Source organism: Lepidochelys olivacea, assembly GCF_965140295.1.
Source record: "Lepidochelys olivacea isolate rLepOli2 genome assembly, chromosome: 1".
In the NCBI taxonomy this organism is placed as follows: Eukaryota; Metazoa; Chordata; order Testudines; family Cheloniidae; genus Lepidochelys; species Lepidochelys olivacea.
In genome coordinates, this window is record NC_140411.1 from 297,182,166 (window position 1) to 297,200,411 (window position 18,246).

At 43.8% G+C, this 18,246-nt stretch overlaps 1 protein-coding gene across 2 annotated transcripts in view; it reads right to left on the minus strand.

The window, feature by feature from the left end:
• ANO6 (anoctamin 6) overlaps positions 1-18,246 on the minus strand; it is a 135,939-nt gene that overhangs the window by 70,174 nt on the left and 47,519 nt on the right. For both annotated transcript variants that reach the window (XM_084621058.1, XM_084621059.1), the window contains exon 2: positions 3,428-3,507. In XM_084621058.1, the coding sequence (XP_084477184.1) occupies positions 3,428-3,507 (80 nt within the window). The remainder of the gene's footprint in view (positions 1-3,427; positions 3,508-18,246) is intronic.

Consider the following 18,246-nt stretch of genomic DNA (forward strand, 5'->3'; position numbering starts at 1 on the left):
AGCTATGGGGGGCACAGAAAGCAGCCAAATTTTTATTCCTGTGCATGTTCCTGTGGGCACCGCACCTTAGGAAAGATGTGGACAAACTGAAGACAGTCCAGAGGAGAGCAACAAAAATGATAAAAGCTTTAGAAAACCTGATGGATCAGGAAAGGTTAAAAAAAACGAGGAATATTTAGTCTTGAGAAGAAAAGACTGAGGGGGGTCCTGATAACAAGCTTCAAAAATGTTAAGGGCTGTTATAATGAGGACAGCGATCAATTGTTCTCTGTGTACACTGAAGGTAGGACAAGAAGTAATGGACTTAATCTGCAGCAAGGGAGATTTACATTAGATATTAGGAATAACTTTGTAACTATATAAGCGTAGTTAAACACTGGAATAGGCTTTCAAGGGAGGCTGTGGAATCCAAGTCACGGAAGGTTTTAAAAAACAGGTTAGACAAACACCTATCAGGATGGTTTAGATTTACTTGGTCCTGCCACATCACAAGGGGCTGGACTTGAAAACTTCTTGAGGTTCCTTCCAGTCCTATGTTTCTATGAGTCTATATTATGGCTACTGTTACATCCAAAACAAAAAGAAAAGGAGGACTTGTGGCACCTTAGAGACTAACAAATTTATTTGAGCATAAGCTTTTGTGAGCTACAGCTCACTTCATTGGATGCATTCAGTGGAAAATACAGTGGGGAGATTTATATACATAGAGAACATGAAACAATGGGTGTTACCATACACACTGTAACGAGAGTGATCAGGTAAGGTGAGCTATTGAGGAACGAGGGGGGGGGGAGGATAAACATGGAGAAATAGTTTTACTTTGTGTAATGACACATCCACTCCCAGTCTTTACTCAAGCCTAAGTTAATTATATCCAGTTCGAACTACATTAAAGACCATTAAGGTTACAAAGTCAAGCACTCGAGTTGGAAAATACTTCAATTAAGACTGCCTGTGCAACCTCCATTTGGCCTCTCTGAGTGTATGCATTATGATAGGCTTTACTTCCATGACCAATTACTATTCCCCCGTCTGGCCCCAGGCTTTATTTACTGCATACCATCCAAATTGTGTACTGAACATATTATTATTTTCCTCCTGTGTGTTTCTATGGTATCTGGGTACTTCACGAACATTAATGAATTTATCTTCACAATTCAGCTCTGAGATAAAGTGGCATTATCTCCATTTTATAGACTGGGATGGGTGCTTGGGAATGAGGCACACCGAGATCAAGCCAAAATGGAAATGTGTCTACTAATTTTGGGTGCCCAACTTGAGATACCAGGGGACTCATTTTTTTCAGAGTACTTAACATTTTTTACAGCCCTTTATTTGTTCAAAGCATAGCTCGAATCTACTTCACTTGCAGTTGTGAATGCTCAGTACTTCTGCAAATCTGGCCCTTGTCTTTTCTGGTACACCCTTAAGATAGGGAACACATCAGTAGTGGTCACCTTTGAAAAGCCTCGTTTAAGTGACTTTCCCTGCATCACACAGAAACTCTGTGGCAGAGGCAGGGGCAGAATCCAGTTCTCCAAGGCAGCATTCTGGTTCCTTGACCATAAGACCATCCTTTCCCTTCTTCAAGCCCCTTGCCTCATTCACTACACACCTTCCAGTTTTCCTAAACAGTGGAGGAGGAGTCCTACACATAATAGGCTCTGTCTCTATACAACCTTGATTCATTCCTAGAGTGCTGTCCAACCTTTGTATTGAAGAGGGTAGGGGTCTTGTGGAAAGAAATCGTGTAGGATCATGTAATTAGACTTTATCATAATGTATATGCAAGACACAGACAGCCTTATTTCTGGCATTTTCTAACTTGAGTGTTTGACTTTGCAATCTTAAACATTTTTTAATAAAGAGTTTTTGGATGTCACTTCCCTTTTTTTAAAAAAAAATAGGAGAAAAGGAAGCATATTGACCAGCAACTTGGGTCATCATCAGAGCTTGGACTTTTACATCCACAGCACAGACTTCTACCACTTGAGCTACCAGAGCAAGGGTGGGCAACAATTTTCACAGGGGGCCACTCCATGAATTTTGGAAAGTTATCATGGGCATTTCTACTATATTAATGGAGGGTGTGTGGGGTCTGGGAAGGAGTTTGGGTGCCAAAGGGAGCTCCAGGCTGGTGCAGAGTGTTGGTGTGCAGGAGAGGGTGAGCGGTGTGGGCTCTGGGAGGGAGTGTGGTGCAGGAGGGGGCTCTGGGCTGGGGCAGGGGATTGGGGTGCAGCAGGGGGTGCAGAGTCTGGGAGGGAGTTTGGGTGCAGCAGGGGGTTATGACCTGGGGCAGGGGATTGGGGTGCAGGAGGGGGTGCGAGGTGCAGGCTCTGGCTGGGAGGTACTTACCACGCTGCTCCCGGAAGCGGCTGCAACCGGCTGCTGCTGGAACGTCTCTGCATGCCCCTTGGGGGGAGGAAGGCAGTGGGTCTCCGTGCGCTGCCTGCATCCGCAAGCATCACCCCCACAGCTCCCATTGGCCGGTTTCCAGCCAATGGGAGCTCTGAGGATGGAACTGGGGGTGGGGGCAGCACACAGAGCTGCTTCTCGCTTCCGGGAACGGCGTGGGGCCACAGCACGCAGGCAGCCTGCCTGAGCGCCCCGCTGCACCGCCAGAGTCATGGCAGGCTGGACAGAAATGATAGGCTGGATCTGGCCCATGGGTTGTATTTTGCCCACCCCTGTACTAAAGTAACTGGTAGCAATAGTAGGCTGTTATCCTCTGTGGGCCATCCACTAGAATGGCATGACCCACACACTTTGCTAGTGGAATCCACAGCTTAAAAAGGAAAGCGTTAAGCAACTTAACTATGGGCAGCTACTAGCTTCCCCTATGATTACTTACTACATTTATTTCTTGAACTGATTCCTGTGTTACTGAGGACGAAGTCAAGAATCCTCACGTGTTCTAGACCTAGTTGTTGCAAGAAGTAATCCTTTAAGTTGTCTTAAAAAATTGCTCCTCTGCACTTTGTCATGTTATAACATTTGACCAACATATGTATGTTGCTTAAAGCAATAGGCTCCTTGTTAACACCTAAATAGAACAGTACTAAACATGCTCAGTAGAGTAATGAAGCACACAAATTACAGATATCCTAGAAATTAAGGGGGTATGTTTTCAAACCAGTTAGAGGCCTGACCTCCATATTTCTGTGTGTAATCTGGAGATCACAGTTTGCACTCTAAAGTAAAGTGTCGGTGCAAAGCGGAGTAGCTGCAACTCCGACTTACACGAATCAGTGGCCACAGTCTAGTTAGAGATGCAGCTATTCAGACTCATGCATGAATCTGAGCTGCAGGCACTTAACTGCACCTGCAAAAGGAAAGCCACTCTTCTGGAAGCCTACCCTTAAATTGTACAAAACACTTTAATTTCGTTGGAAATCTAAAGGTAAACTTAAAGTGAAAGAGTACTCACCCACTCTGAAGCATGAAGCTTTTGCTGATCTGGCACTGTTCCATAGCTGGGAACAATGGTCTGTTCCACTTCTTCCAAGACTAAAAAAAGAAGTAAACAGAAGTGTAACATTGTAGTGCATCTGTTTGTAGCTTTTAAACAAGTGGCTTGACGGCGAAGTGCTTTACTGCACTTCACATTTTCAGGATTTACTTAGTTTTGTCCTTCCACACTTTCAAATACAGTCAAGCTTGGTTAATCAACATACATTTATACAGTTGGGGTGATTCTCGACTCCTTTAGACTGATTTTGTCTACGGAGTTACACTAGCAAAACAGAATAAAGAATAACACCCTTAATTTTTATTTGGAGAAGACTTTCTATTAGCACCTCACTGTTCATGGTGGAAGAAAGGTTATCATTAAGGTCTAGATTCTACCACCTTTACTCACACGCTAAATAGTACCTTACTCTGCAAGGAGCCCTGTTCACATAATATAACTGAAAAGCCAATGGGGTATTTGCCAACTGAGGTACTATTCAAGGCTTGTCTATGTGACAGATTTTAGGGGCAGAGGGTTGGGCAGAGATCTAGCTGTACCAATGCAAAACTCTTATTGTAGATATGTTGCATCGGGATAAGAAGCTTTCACCAGAGCAACATATCTACACAAGAGAGTTTGTAATGGTGCAGCTACACTGTTGCAAAAAATCCCAGTGTCAACATTATCTCATGATGAGTCAGGGTGCCAGGATCTGGCTCCACGTGTACCAAGCATAGATACGCCCTGGCTGAGGCTGACTGTACTTGTTACGCAATAAGTTGCCAGTGCGAGAGAATTCCTTATTTCAGGTCAAGTGTGGTATAGACAGTGACACTGCAACATTTACTCATGCCATTGTGTGAATGACTTCCATGTAACCTGAAGGGATAACTTCCTAACTATCACAAGCACAATAATATTAATGTACTACCCTAAACAATATCTTCCTTGCTTCTCTAGAATGGCATCCTGCAAAAAGAATCTACGTCCTGGATCCAGCAAAGTAAGACTTCTCTTCTAAAATGACAATATAAAAATCAAGATGATTTAATGAAAGACACCACTCTGCATCTCTCAACACCATACTCTAATATCAACCATCTATCAGTTGCCTACAGGCGGGAAAATTGGCTGCCAATTCAAGTTCTCGGTGAATTATAAGATAATTATCAACCCCAAGAAATGTATTAGAGGCTAATTATCAGAATATTAATGAAAGGTGAATCATTGTGAGCCATCAGGATCATGATCTTCCCTCAGCTTTTTGATATGAATTTCACATTATTCTCTTTTCGGGTTCTGAAAAAAAAAGCATTAAACACACACATTTGAGGTTAGAGAAGAATGGGTGAGGGGAGAAGATTACTATTCTCTCCCCCCTGTGGGCAAGCTACTTTAGCTCTTTTTGCTATTTTTCATGCCCTACATGCCTTAAAAATGGAAGAGATGGCCTTCACTGTGGAAAGGTTACTGGGGCACTGGCATACAAGTGCTGAGTGGTGAGTCTGGGCCCCAGCATTAACACTCACCAATTGTAGTAAGCAACTTGACTAGATGGTGTTTTTAGAAGGCTATTTAAACAGGTATCAGATAAACAGGTGAGACTCACCAACCTCACTAGTACCTAAACTACATTATATATGTCCAGATCCTCAGAAGGTGTAAATAGGTGTTACTCTGTTGACTGTGCTGACTTACACCAGCTACAGATGTGGCCCTACAGTGCTTGCTGATCCAATATGTAAAAAGACTTTGAATAGTGTACCACAAAGGAGTATCCTTAAAGCTATTGCTACAGCTCAGGAGAATAATATTTATGGTTCCAAAATGGCACATTGTTAAAGCCCCTAGTTGCTTATAGTTTGGTTGGACTTTGTAGTAGATGTTCAGCCATCAGTTTCCAGAGCTCTAGCGTGGTGATGGTATTTAGTCAAGGGAGTAAAGCAAAAACAACTCCATGAATTTTCCGTCAGCATAAGCTTCAGAAACATTTGAATCATAACCTGAATGTTGGCCCAGCTGGATAATCAGACTTGGTCAGCTCTCAAAATAACCGTTTCTGAAGCTGATGGGGGAATTACAGAAAATCTTAAAAGCTGGCCAGTACAGGCAAACATAAAACAGGAAGGAGCCCAGAAGTCCAGTTGAAATAACAGACACATTCTAAATCCTATTACGGGTAATCAGATAACAATGATACAATTCAGCATTTCCTGCATGGTTACCACATATGCACATCATTATTCTTTTTGTAATGGCTCAATCCAAACCAGTGTGAGAAAATGGAAATTACATAGTGCCTATGTAAGGCTAGTAGTGTTTATCACTTTTTATACTCCTAAACACGGGTGCTGCACAGACTTAAAGACCTCTGCATGTTCTATCTCTGTCCGTGGCATATGTCTGAAATCCTGTGGAGGAGAGAGGGTTATTGCCAGTACTGCAAAAGGGGTAGGGACTAGATGGAGAGCAGGTATTTTGTACAGTCATCCACTCAAAAATTTGCATTCCATTATACTGAGCAAGCAGATGTGCAAAGTGAAAAGCACGTGACAAGAAAATTTGCTCCAGCCGCTGAACTGAAGTAATAAGAACCATGTGTTAAAAGTGGGCTTGGTGCGAGGCACTCGTTATGTGTAATTGCACAGCACACCTCAGTGCTATCTAGAAATCACTTCAGCCACAATTGGAGAGAGACGAAAGTATGACATTCATGGTGGAAAGGCTCACACTTATACTTGCTCACAAGTAGTAATAGTCTGGGACTCATCAGCAATAACCATCAGAAGCAGCATAGAATATCACTGTACAAATACATATATTTTACACACCTTTTGTTGGAACATTGTCCCGTACAATGCCTGGGCCAGCGGTAGGCCACATGCAAAGGGGACCCGACCACTCCCACCAGCTGGGACGCTGGCCCATAATCCCTCTTACTTCAATTTGAACAAGCATTTTATTGCTGACCCAAACCCCAATATCAGAGTATCCATACTACTGTTTCACTGTGTACTTAATGGCATCACCCCTTCAGGCATGCAAGTTCGCTGCACCTAGCCTTTAGTAAAACAACATGTTTACCTTTTTTTTTTTTTTTTTTTTACTTCAGTAGCATACCAACCACAGTTCATGCTTAGGTTAGAGTCTGTCAGATACAACTGTATGTAATGTTGCTTGCTCAGCTAACTAAGGCTTTGTCTATGCTAGGACTTTTGTCAGTCAGGGGTGTGAAAAAATACACCCCAACTGACAAAAGTTTCACCAACAAAAGCACTGGTGTGGCGAGCATTATGTCGGTGGGAGACGCTCTCTCTCTCGCCGACATCGCGCCTAATAAGCAGCGGTAGCTGTTTCATTATGCCTTTACAGAGTAGCTACACAGGAGACCTTACAATAGCGCAGCTGCAGTGATACTGTTGTGCCGCTGTAAGGTCCATAGTGTAGACCAGTGGCAGGCAACGTGTGGCCCGTGGGCCATATGTGGCCCATCAGGGTAATCCGCTGGCGGGCCACGAGACAGTTTGTTTACACTGACCGTCTGCAGGCACGGCCACCTGCAGTTCCCAGTGGCCGCGGCTCGCTGTTGCCATTGGGAGTTGCGGGCTGCCGTGCCTGCAGACGGTCAGCGTAAACAAACTGTCTTGCAGCCTGCCAGCAGATTACCCTGACGGACCGCATACGGCCCGCAGGCAGCAGGTTGCCCACCACTGGTGTAGACAAAGTCATAGTCTCAGAAAGGGAACACAAGAAATCGGATAGGTTTGTCTGCTCTGTGACTCTGCTTGACCTACAAGTTAAAGACCAGGGGTCAGATTCTGTGCTGCATCTCTTGAAAGATGCAACTCAGAAGGCGCTCTTCAAGAAGAGTGGGGGGCAGAAGTCCCTTTATGGCACCTTTGTGTTGACAACATTCTGGGATGCTGGGGGGTGGGGAGGGGTGCAGAGGGAACAACTTCCAGCGTAAGGTAGAGCAGAGCCAGGAGTTGCTCTAACTCACAGTCTCCCCACAGTTGTCTATAGGTTACTCTGAAGCCAAGATTAGCCACATTGCAGAGTGCACTGACCATATCCCTGTCCCTGTCCTTGACATGTCCTTACATCAGTATAAGCCACTTATGAGGCTCTTTTACAGCCAATATACTGCTGTGGACAGGCTGTGGAAGGGGTCAGAATTTGGCCTCAGCACTGCATCAGGAGACCTGGGTTCTGTTGTTGGCTCTGGCACAGATTTGCTATGTAATCCTAGGGAAGTTTCACAGCCTTAGTTTTCCCATCTGTAAAATTTGGATATTTGCCTGCCTCAGAGGCATAATGAGGCTGGATTTACTAAGGTATGTAAAATGCCTTGAGAGCTTGTCACAGAGTAGCTGGCCCTTTTTAGGGAAAATGGGGCCTCTGCTCCCAAGTGACAAGATCAGTTCACCTCCCCAGGTGGGTAATGAATGAGGTAATGTGATTAACTCAGGCCAGGTGTCAGGATGGAAGGCAGGAAGGGACAGATTTCTGGGTAGTCTGTGAAGAAGGGAGTTTGAGTGGGAGCCTAACACTCCAGCTAGGAGGGCTGGGCCTGGGAATTCCAGGCAGGACAGAAACCTGAAGAATTGCAGCTGGCTGGAGAAAGCAGCTGTAGGTGAGCGCTGCTGTAAATAAACTGAACTGAACACAGTTTTGGGAAGAGGACCTGGGGCTCCTGATTTAAGGAGTGTGAGGAACTTGAGTGAAAACCAGAAGGTGGAGCAGAGAGAAGGAAGTGGATTTTGTTGTTGTTGTTTTTTTTTAAAAAGTTCACGTAGACTCAAAGTAGGCCCCTGGCAGAGGACTTATGTCTCATGCCTTTGGGACTGTGTGGTGTTGTTTGAACGTTGATAAAGGCAAACTGAGGCAGGGTGCTAGCAGGGCCACCCTGGACTCATGAAGGAGTGACTAGGTGGTGGCTGACACTGTTACAGAGCCTGAGATGAAAGGGACTATGGAAGTGTAAAATATTACTGCAATACAAAGTGTGTCATTTTATCATTTGGCTGCTTTTGTGTTGCAGTTTCACTGAAAACTAAAAATTTCTATTATGCAGCAGCTAGTTGATATAACTGTAAGCCGTTTATCTGCTTTTGTAGTCTCTTTGCTACATTTTTCAATCAAATAATTCAGTTTTACTTAGTATTACACTATTTCCATATTATGATGGAGGATGTGTGAAATCTCTGTGTATATATAAAGTCTGCTGCAGTTTCCACGATATGCATCTGATGAAGTGAGCTGTAGCTCACGAAAGCTTATGCTCTAATAAATTGGTTAGTCTCTAAGGTGCCACAAGTACTCCTTTTCTTTTTGCGAATACAGACTAACACGGCTGTTACTCTGAAACCTGAAATCTCATTGAATCTGATGGGTATAATAACCATCCTTCACTCAGGATAAATGAAAGAAGTGGTTGGAGTAATGTAATTGAAACAACAGTAGCCATCACCTGAAACACAGGCCAAATGCAAGGCTGGTCGAAGGGGTTTTGCTAGGTATCATTTGATGGAGGTGTGCGTTGGTGAGCAGAAAGCAGATTGAAGGATCTTGGCTTATTTAGCCTAATGAAACAAAGGCTGAAGGGAGCTTTGATTGCTCTCTATAAACATGATAGAAGGATAAACAGCAGGAGGGAGAGGAGTTATTTAAATTAAGGGTCAATGTTGGCACAAGACCAAATAGGTATAAACTGGCCATCAACAAGTTTAGGCTTGAAATTAGATGATGGTTTCTAACCTTCAGGGGAGAAAAGTTCTGGAACATCCTTGCCAGGGGAGTAGTGGGAGCAGAAAACCTAACTTGTTTCAAGACTGAGCTTGAGAAGTTTATGTAGGGGATGGTATGATGAGACTGCCTATATTAGCATATGGCCCATCCATGACTGCTATTAGCAAATATCTCCAATGGCTGGAGATGGGACGCTACATGGGGAGGACTCTTGAGTTACTACAGAGAATTCTTTCCCAGGTGTCTGGCTAGTGGGTCTCACCCACATGCTCAGGGTCTAAATTGATCAACACATTTGGGTGGAAAGGAATTTTCCCCCAGGTCAAACTGGGAGAGACCCTGGTTTTTTTTTTTGGTTTTTTTTTTTTGCATTCCTCTGCAGTGTGGGGTACAAGTCATTAACTAGCTGGTTTGAACTAGAACAAACAGTAAATTCTCTATAACAAAGTTTTTATATCAAGATTTGAGGACTCTAGTAACTCAGCCAGAGGTTATGGACCTATTACAGGAGTGGATGAGTGAGGTTCTGTGGCCTGCGATGTACAGGAGCTCAGACTAGATAATCATGATGGTCCCTTCTGGCCTTACACTCTGAATCTTGGGAGAAAGCGGAGAAGTTTTTGGGGAGAGGGCTAACTGGAAAGAGGCTTGCAACAGAGAGCAAATAAACTGCCACCTGTTTGATTCTTACTGAGTTTGGGGAAACAGGATTTTGTACACATTCTTTGTAAATAAAGAGGATTGTACGAAAGAAATACCTGAGTCATCAATTTCTCCTTTTAACAGAAACAATCAGCATGACTGTATATTGACTAATTGCTTGGGCGAAAAGAGGAATGATTATTCAGGCTTCTAAATTATAGCAGGGTGACAGCTCTTCTATACAAGACCAGCTTTCTGTTTAAAACTCGGTTGTTCTAAGGGTTCTAAAATCCATACAGTTGTTCAGACTGGCTTGAATTTTGGTGTGCCTCAGGGGGGCGTGAGGAGTAAAACAGCTTTTTCTTAAAGTTGACACATTCTGGCAATTTGTGTGGAGGTGTGTGGTTCTTCCCCCACCTCCCAGCCTTCACAGATGGAGATCAAACTAAGGCTCATTGCACCAGGGTCTCAAATGCTTGATGGTTACCCCCAACAGAGTGCATGGCACCCACCAGCCCTTTGAGGAAATCAAATTAAAATGTTATTTGAAAAAGTTTGCTTCTCCATTTAGGCACCCTGAGGCCTCAGCATCAATTCACACATCAGATGCACTACACTGAGCATACATTGAAAGAGAGGCTATTTGGAAAATAACTCAGCAACCACAAGATGTGTAAAAAGAAAAGGAGTACTTGAGGCACCTTAGAGACTTACCAATTTATTTGAGCATGAGCTTTGTGTGTGGCTCTGAGGGTGTGTGTGTGGCTCTGAGGGTATTTTATGGGCTTAGAATTCAAGCACTGCAAGTTCAAATCTGGCTCAGAGCAGAAATCTGAAGGGATGGGAAAGGCATATTGTCTTTACCAAAGGGGGATTTTTATTTTGGTGAAATGTCATCTCAGTACAGAAGAATATTCAGAAGGCACTGAAATAAATAACATATATAAATTAATATAATATATTAAAATGAAGTATGCTACACAAATGCTTTCTGGAAGTGGAGGGTGATTAGCGATAGAAGAATATGCAGGGAGATAGGTTGAGGGAATCACATGATGGGGAGAAGATGGGGATTAGACAGAGTGACAGGGGGACTGAGGGAGACTAGGCCAGGGTGCCTGTAAGCCCCACATTCACGTTCGGGGGCGGGGGGCACCCAATCTCCAGGGGTGTGACGGAGGCAAGGTTGCCCAGTAATAGCTAATGCCCTTCCAAAACATTGAGTTCAGCAAAACTCAAATATCTGAAAACCAGGAAATACAAAATTACGCTAAATGCCCACACAACTTTAACTCTGCCCTCTTTGAGCAATGCCCCAATACACCCATCAATCTCTTTTTCTCTGTCTTTTCACTACAATGGGTAGGTGTTATTTACACTTGTGCTCCTAGGCTCAAACACTGAGCCTACTTCCCTGGCAAAATACCACTCTGGTAAAATTTAACAACCATTTTATACCCCCTTCAGACTTGCACAGAGGATACCGCCTAAACTTATACTTCCCCTACCCATCACAGAATCCACAGATTGCTGTCATATTCCACTATACTACTGACAGCAACCCTGTCAAGGAGACCCCAGTGCCCTGTTACTGACACAGCCTACACAATTCTGTATTGAAATGATGTAGACTGGAACCTCAAGGTGCACATGCACTAGTGATAACATGACGGGGTGGTGGTGCTCAGACCCAGATCTCCTCAGATCACAGCTCTTCCAAACTGCTCCAGCTTATCCTTCCACTATTCAGTACAGCTACAACTAACACAGTGAATGCAGCTGGAAAGCATGCAGATAATTCCCAGGGGTGATTCCCAGCTTCAGGGGTGTAGTTAAGGTTGTGCGGGCATTTACCTTAACTCTGCATTTCCTGGTTTCCAGATGTTTCAGTTTTGTGGCACTCAGCAGTCTGGAAGGGCATGAGCTATCACTGGGATAGTGATAAGTTACCTCTGAGTTACTGAGGTTTTTTGCCATTCAATTATCTAGAGAAGCCAAACCAATCAGAACAGAACTACTCCAAGCACCAAGCTCTCTCTGCACAATACTGATCACGTGCAATCTTAAAAACGGAGTTTTTCGTTTCAACCCTGTCAGACACCCCAAAGGACAAAAACTCAGCCACGGCAATGAGTAAGACACCTACTGTGTAATCACTAATGTAATGCCAGTCTGCCCGTACTTTCAATTCCCCAATGTCCTCAAACATTGTTACCTTGCCATAAATGTCATCTCTCACTTTCCTCAGAGTACCGGTAAATGAGAGCATTGACTGGCTGTCACAGCAGGTATTTTTAAACACAGTCCAAATCCTTCACTCACAGGGGAAAAAAAAAAAAAAGAAATGGAACACTGCACCCTCATGGGGTAAAATCCACTCCTGAGCAAAGGGTCAATACAAAGCCTATATGCCAGTCAGCGCCTGCTGAGCCTTTCAGTGGGATATGCCTGTTGTACAGGCTTTATACTTGTGCCCTCTGCACATGGGAAGATTTACAGACAATTATTTAGGGGAATTCACTGGCTGACTGAATAAAAACGTGATCATTCATTTTGAGTCAACTGGGTAACACCCCATTAGGTTTTGGAGGAAAACAGAGGTGTTTACTAACCTAATAGAAATGTCACAAATTAAAAAATCCATAAACATTTACAGTAAGTAAAATACAGTAAGTTTTTAATGTGAATTTAAATATTCCCCTGCAGTGTTTAGTCTAACCGCTGCAGCCCAGTGCTACTTCATGAGAAGCAGTACATGAAATGGATTAGTCTTGTTTAATCGTCCAAATTGAATGAAATAACAAAATAAAATAAAGGCGTCAACAGATCTAGATTTGCAGCTACTGAATGGAGTCAGGTGGTCCTGGTTCTGTTCTGTTCATCTGGCATAAGCTGCAGTGTCTAAATGTAGCAGAATCCTAGGGCTTTCTTTCAGGATGCTCCTTACTAAGGAGTGCTAATTGTGTGACTTTGAGTTCCCTAAAAGAGGGTCTGATGCTCCTCATGCTGGTACCCGATCAGAACAAGTGGAAGAGTTTCCATCAAGGAAAGCAAATGGGCCTACCTCTAGGAACAGGTCACCGACATACAAAGAAGCAAAGAGCTTTCTGAAACTGCCCCTTGCTCACAAGGCCACATCTCACAGGCACTGTTCTAGGAGCTCTGGGAAGGAATAAAGAATACAGGGATACAATCTGGCTCCTGAAATGAAGTCCATTCTGAAGCGGGTTGTCTAAAAATCATACCTCCCTTCAGAAGACCGTGGGATGGCTATGAGTGGTCTCTCCCAGATTCTGATGAAACCAAAGGTCCACAGATGAATTACTTTGACCCGGTTTTGTTGAAGGGATAGGCCTAATAGTCATAGAATCATAGAATATCCGGGTTGGAAGGGACCTCAGGAGGTCATCTAGTCCAACCCCCTGCTCAAAGCAGGACCAATCCTTGCCCAAGCCAAGCTGAGGGGTGGGGCTTTGCACACTTCCTCCCTGAAGCCTGGGCTTAGGTCCGTATCTCTGTGAGAGGGATCTGTCTGCTTGGGAGTCTCAGCTGTTTTTGCGCCCGGGGGGGGGGGGGGGAAATAGAAGAAAAGGAGGAGGAGGAGGCGGCGGCGGCCCTCCCCCATGACTTTTAGCCAGTAGTTAGGATACTCACCTGGGATGTGGGAGACCCCTGATTCCAATTAGGAGGAGGAGGGAGAAAAATTGTTTTCCTTAACCTCTGAGGATAGGACAAGAAGCTAGGAGGCATCTCCTAGGAAAAGATGGCTATCCGCAGATCATACATGAGGAATTGAAAATTGTTGTTTCTATCACAGAAGAGGTGATGTGACTATCTGTCAATACATATCTACTGGAGTCTAGCTTCCTTAAAGTCTACGGAGCACATGTAGTGTTTGGGGAGAGATTGGTGCACTGACTGAAATGGGCTTTATGCATCTGCTCACTCTAAAGAGGAGAGCCTAGACTAGGTCTGAAGTCCCCTGATTTTTTGGTCAGTAGAAAAATATTAATTAAAGCCTAGAACCTTGTTCTGGCATTTTAGAAGGTAAACATGGCTTGCTGCTTTAAGCTAGGATCTCAAGCACACTTGAAGACTGGAGGTGAGAAAGGCTAAATCTGAAGATGTAACTGTCCTGGACTACTGAAGAAATTCCCACTGAAATAATGGGGGTTTCCCTAAATGTGGGAGGATTTCCCGTTTCCAAGTACCAGTACCTAACCGAGGAAGGCTGAAGATGCAATTAAAAAAAAAAAAAAAAAAAAAAAAGCTGTGCACCATAGGGCCATGGAGGCAATTGAGCTGCACGAGAGCAAAGGATGATCTGAACATATGCTGATATAAGGTAACGTGACAGGGTGTACCAATCCTGCATTGGGGAGGCGAGGGTTAAAGAATTGTTCTGGGCCCAGGAGGCCACACCCCCTTCCCTCTGCTGGACATGCTCCCAGTAGAGGGAGCATTTAAAAGGAAGCGACTCAGATCAGTCTGGGCTGAATGTGGAGGAGAGCAGTGGGGTGCAGCAGCCTCCTGATGGGAAGTTGCCAAGCCTCCATGCCACCGGGGCCGAGCCTCATAGCGAAGCCACTGGAAGAGTGGAGGCTGATGACTCACCAGGGCCAGTGGGAAAGACACTAGATACATATTGGAGGGGCATACAAGAGACTCCCACATCCAGCTCATGATGACCCCAGAACGACTGGAACAAGGGTAGGAAGTGACCCCAAAGCACCCTCCCTGGGTATCAGGCCCTGAGCCCTGTACGAGGGCTGCTGTTGCAAAGGGCCCTGGGTCGGAACCTGCTGGAGTAGGGTGGACCCAGGTTCCCCTATCCCCGCTTGCCAGTTGGTGACTCTACCCCTGAACTGTAGCCACTGTGTGGAGCGACACTACCTTGAGCTATAACAGACAGAGAAATCGACCCTTAGACTCTCACCATTAGGCGTCACATCTTGGGAATACTGCCACTAGGCAGTTCTGCCAGCCCGGACCACATGTTGGATCATATTAAAGAAGTTCTGTATTAAAATCACAAATGAGTTTGATTCCCCATAGTTTAAATTCCAGGGTATTACTAATTAAGAGGTCTCTTGGTTTTGGTACTGTTTCTCTCCCTGTGTGTGTGAAACTTGCAAGCTGCTAATTGTGTTAGTACATTCTAAGACAGAGTCTGTTCTCAAAGCAATTCACAGAGAGAGAGACTCAAAGCAATACTCTAACAACAGAAACAGCACCCAGAGACTCCCCGCCCTTTTGTTGTATTAACAATTGTGATTAAAATAGAGATAGAGGATGTATGTGGATGGATGCTTGGTGTGGATAATAACTGAATGATCAGGGAGGTGCCAGCCTAAGAATCCAGTGTCCATCGGCTGAAGAAGGCGTCAAGTGGAAATAACCAGATGACCCCCCCGGAGGGCAGACTGGAATCCACCCAACAGCCTCAAGAATGGGAGAACCAAAGAACAAGATAACATCTAGCAGCACGGAACCATCAGGAATGTGCTATCTACTGATTGATTCAGCAACAGCATGATGAAGCAATTCCCATAGACTGGCACAGGAAGAAATTCCTATAAAAATAAACTCTAAAAAGTGAGAACTTTGGGGTCTGATTCTGCAAACCAACTTCCAGGAGCATCAGATGAGCATCTGACAAGGCCCTGCTCCCTCCTCATGTCCAGGCCACCTGGCCAGTGACTTGGCATGAGCAACTCTAAGGCTGGTAACTATGATAACAACTTTGCAGAACCTGTGTGTGTGTGTGAATGAATGTGTGAATAAATATGAGATTGAATGGAATGTTATAGCTATAACTAACTGCTTACTATGATTCTTTCTGCATTCACAATAAATGTGGTATTTTGCCTTTTTCCCTTTAATAAGATCCTGCTGGTTTTTATTTTATTGGTACAACACACACAGCCAACTCCAACAGGTAGGAACTGGAGCATTTGCTTCCAAGGCTTCAACATTTGCTTCAAAGTTACAGGATGGGGTGAAGGGGATGACAACCTAAAGAAGAGTTCCAGAGTACACACTCTTTTCCCAGTCCCGGGTGAAACTCTGAATTCAAAGCCACCAAAAACTACTCCTCAGTTCAGGAGATAAGATACTCTAACTTACTGTCTGTTTTTGGGACTGGGTAGATGTGGGGGAAAGATATTGAAGTAGTGAAGTACGATCATTACCTTTCAAGAGAAGGCAAAAATACAAAAAACCTGAGGAAGAAGGGTGGGTTGGAAATATTAACACCAGAAGTAAGGGAGTTTTCTTTCCTCCTTGTTAGGTAGACATGTCGCACTATTTGTCAGAATCTTCTCAGTTGTTAGATACTGTCTGGGTAACAAGAACAGTTGTTCTCTGGGATAAACTATTTTCAGAACTTTCCTGTGAGCCCGGACATTATGATCAAAGATTATAAAGGGACCCTATGTATGTTCCTTTATCAGAAGCTTACATTATTTGCTTTATTACACTTGTGCAGGTCTTAGCTTAAAAATACATGCTACTAAAAACCTGTGCTCCGCTTTATATAGGGGCATGTATTTAAAAAGGAAATTGATTTTTTTTCTTTCTAATGGGCTCTCTTATGTATGCAGTATTTATAGTTAACAAGGTCTTATCATTTTTTAATATTAAAACTTAGTTCTCTCCTTATAGTCACTTACAGCTCCTTATAAGGGCGAGTTAGAAACAGATAGCAATTAGTAATGCAGCAATGGCTTTTAAATTATTGGTAAATTACATTGTTAGCATAGTCACAAATCACATGTGTGTAGGTATAGTTAAACCAAAAACTAATCTAATAAATGTTTATTTTAGTTTCAGAATATGCAACCCATATGTAGTCACACACACCCACACACACCTCAATCTTAAAGGAAGTGCAATGGCTGTCTTGGAAGATTATTCTTTTTTGTTTGGAAGACTTATTTTTAACGTTTTTTTTTCCCCCCTTACAGCTGTACAAACAGAGCACTGAGAACAGATGATTAGAAATCCAAAACTAAAATATCTGCTAAGACTAGCCATAAAGACAAAGACAGTTCTGTGTTGGGAATATAAATACGAAGAACATCAGTATAAAGCCCTGCTGCCTGAAACTGGTCCGAGCCAAGGTAACTCTTAAGAAAACTCGCTGATTGTTAGAAAGTGACAGATGAGGGAAATGATTATGCTAACTACACTGCTTATACATTAAAAAGGCATGAGGCTGGAATGTTTAGGGATTCAGTAACCAATTATTGCTCAATTCGTGTGTCCAAACCTTGATTTGAAAGTTGGCCACCTGCCCAACGGCTGGGAAAGGCTCTTAACTGCCCATTTGTAGGCAATGCTGACTCATCAGAAAAACAAAAGGGCCTGACTCTGTTTCCACTGAAGTCCATGACAAAACTCCCATTTATTTCAATGGGAGCTGGATTGGGCCCAATGTTAGTTTATACAATGGACCATGGGCCAGAGTCCGATTAGTTCCAATGCTATAAATCCAGAGTAACGGCAGTGAAACCCAAATGCTGATGCCAGATCTTCACTGGGGTAATTCAGACCAGAATTGAAACTCCAGAGTAAATTCTACTGATTTATACACCACGCACTCTCAATGGGGTGCACAAGGAATAAATTAAAGCAGAAATTGATTCATTAGTTTGGCAATGGTAAAGACCCATTTTAGAGGCCAACCAGTTATCCCTCCTACAACGTGGTTATGAATTATTACAAGTTTCATCTATCACTAAGGCCAAATCTAGATGAGGAAAACAGCTTGTTTCAAGATCTGTTTAACACTATTTAAAGCCTGTTACAAATAACAATGCAAGTAATGTTTAAAAAGATGTTATCTGGTGTGGTCAAACCTAGGGCTTAATAGAATTAACTGATTTGGAAATTCAAAATCCTTCCTGTTGACATAGGCCTGCCTTGTTCCTTGAGAGCAGCGCATTGAGAGAAGACCCTCCACACATGGATCTCCCTTCATCTGTGTGTGGGGTCAACAGTCTCTGTGCCATAGTCCTCTAGTCTCCACCGAGAGCCTCTGCAGGGCTGGGGATATGGACTGGAGGAGGGTAGCATAGTAGCCATGTTACCTGACTCCTTTCCCCTGAATACCAGACTGAGTCTGCCGATATGCAACCCAGTCTTCTCTTCTCCAAATCACGCTCTACATCATGGAGACCACCTCCATTTTTAAAGGTGATATCTGAGGTAGTGGGGATGTCCTGGCCAGGCTGCCAGGAAGCTGGGGGATTAAGGATGTGAAGAAAGGTGCCCAGAGCTAGTACAGAGGGCTGTGAGCTTCCGGGCTAGTGGAGTCATGAAATTTGGAAGTTGAATCAAGCACCAATGTGTGATTTCCACCCCCAAGAATAAATTTCCTAAGGGGAAGACGTCTTCTAGTCTGA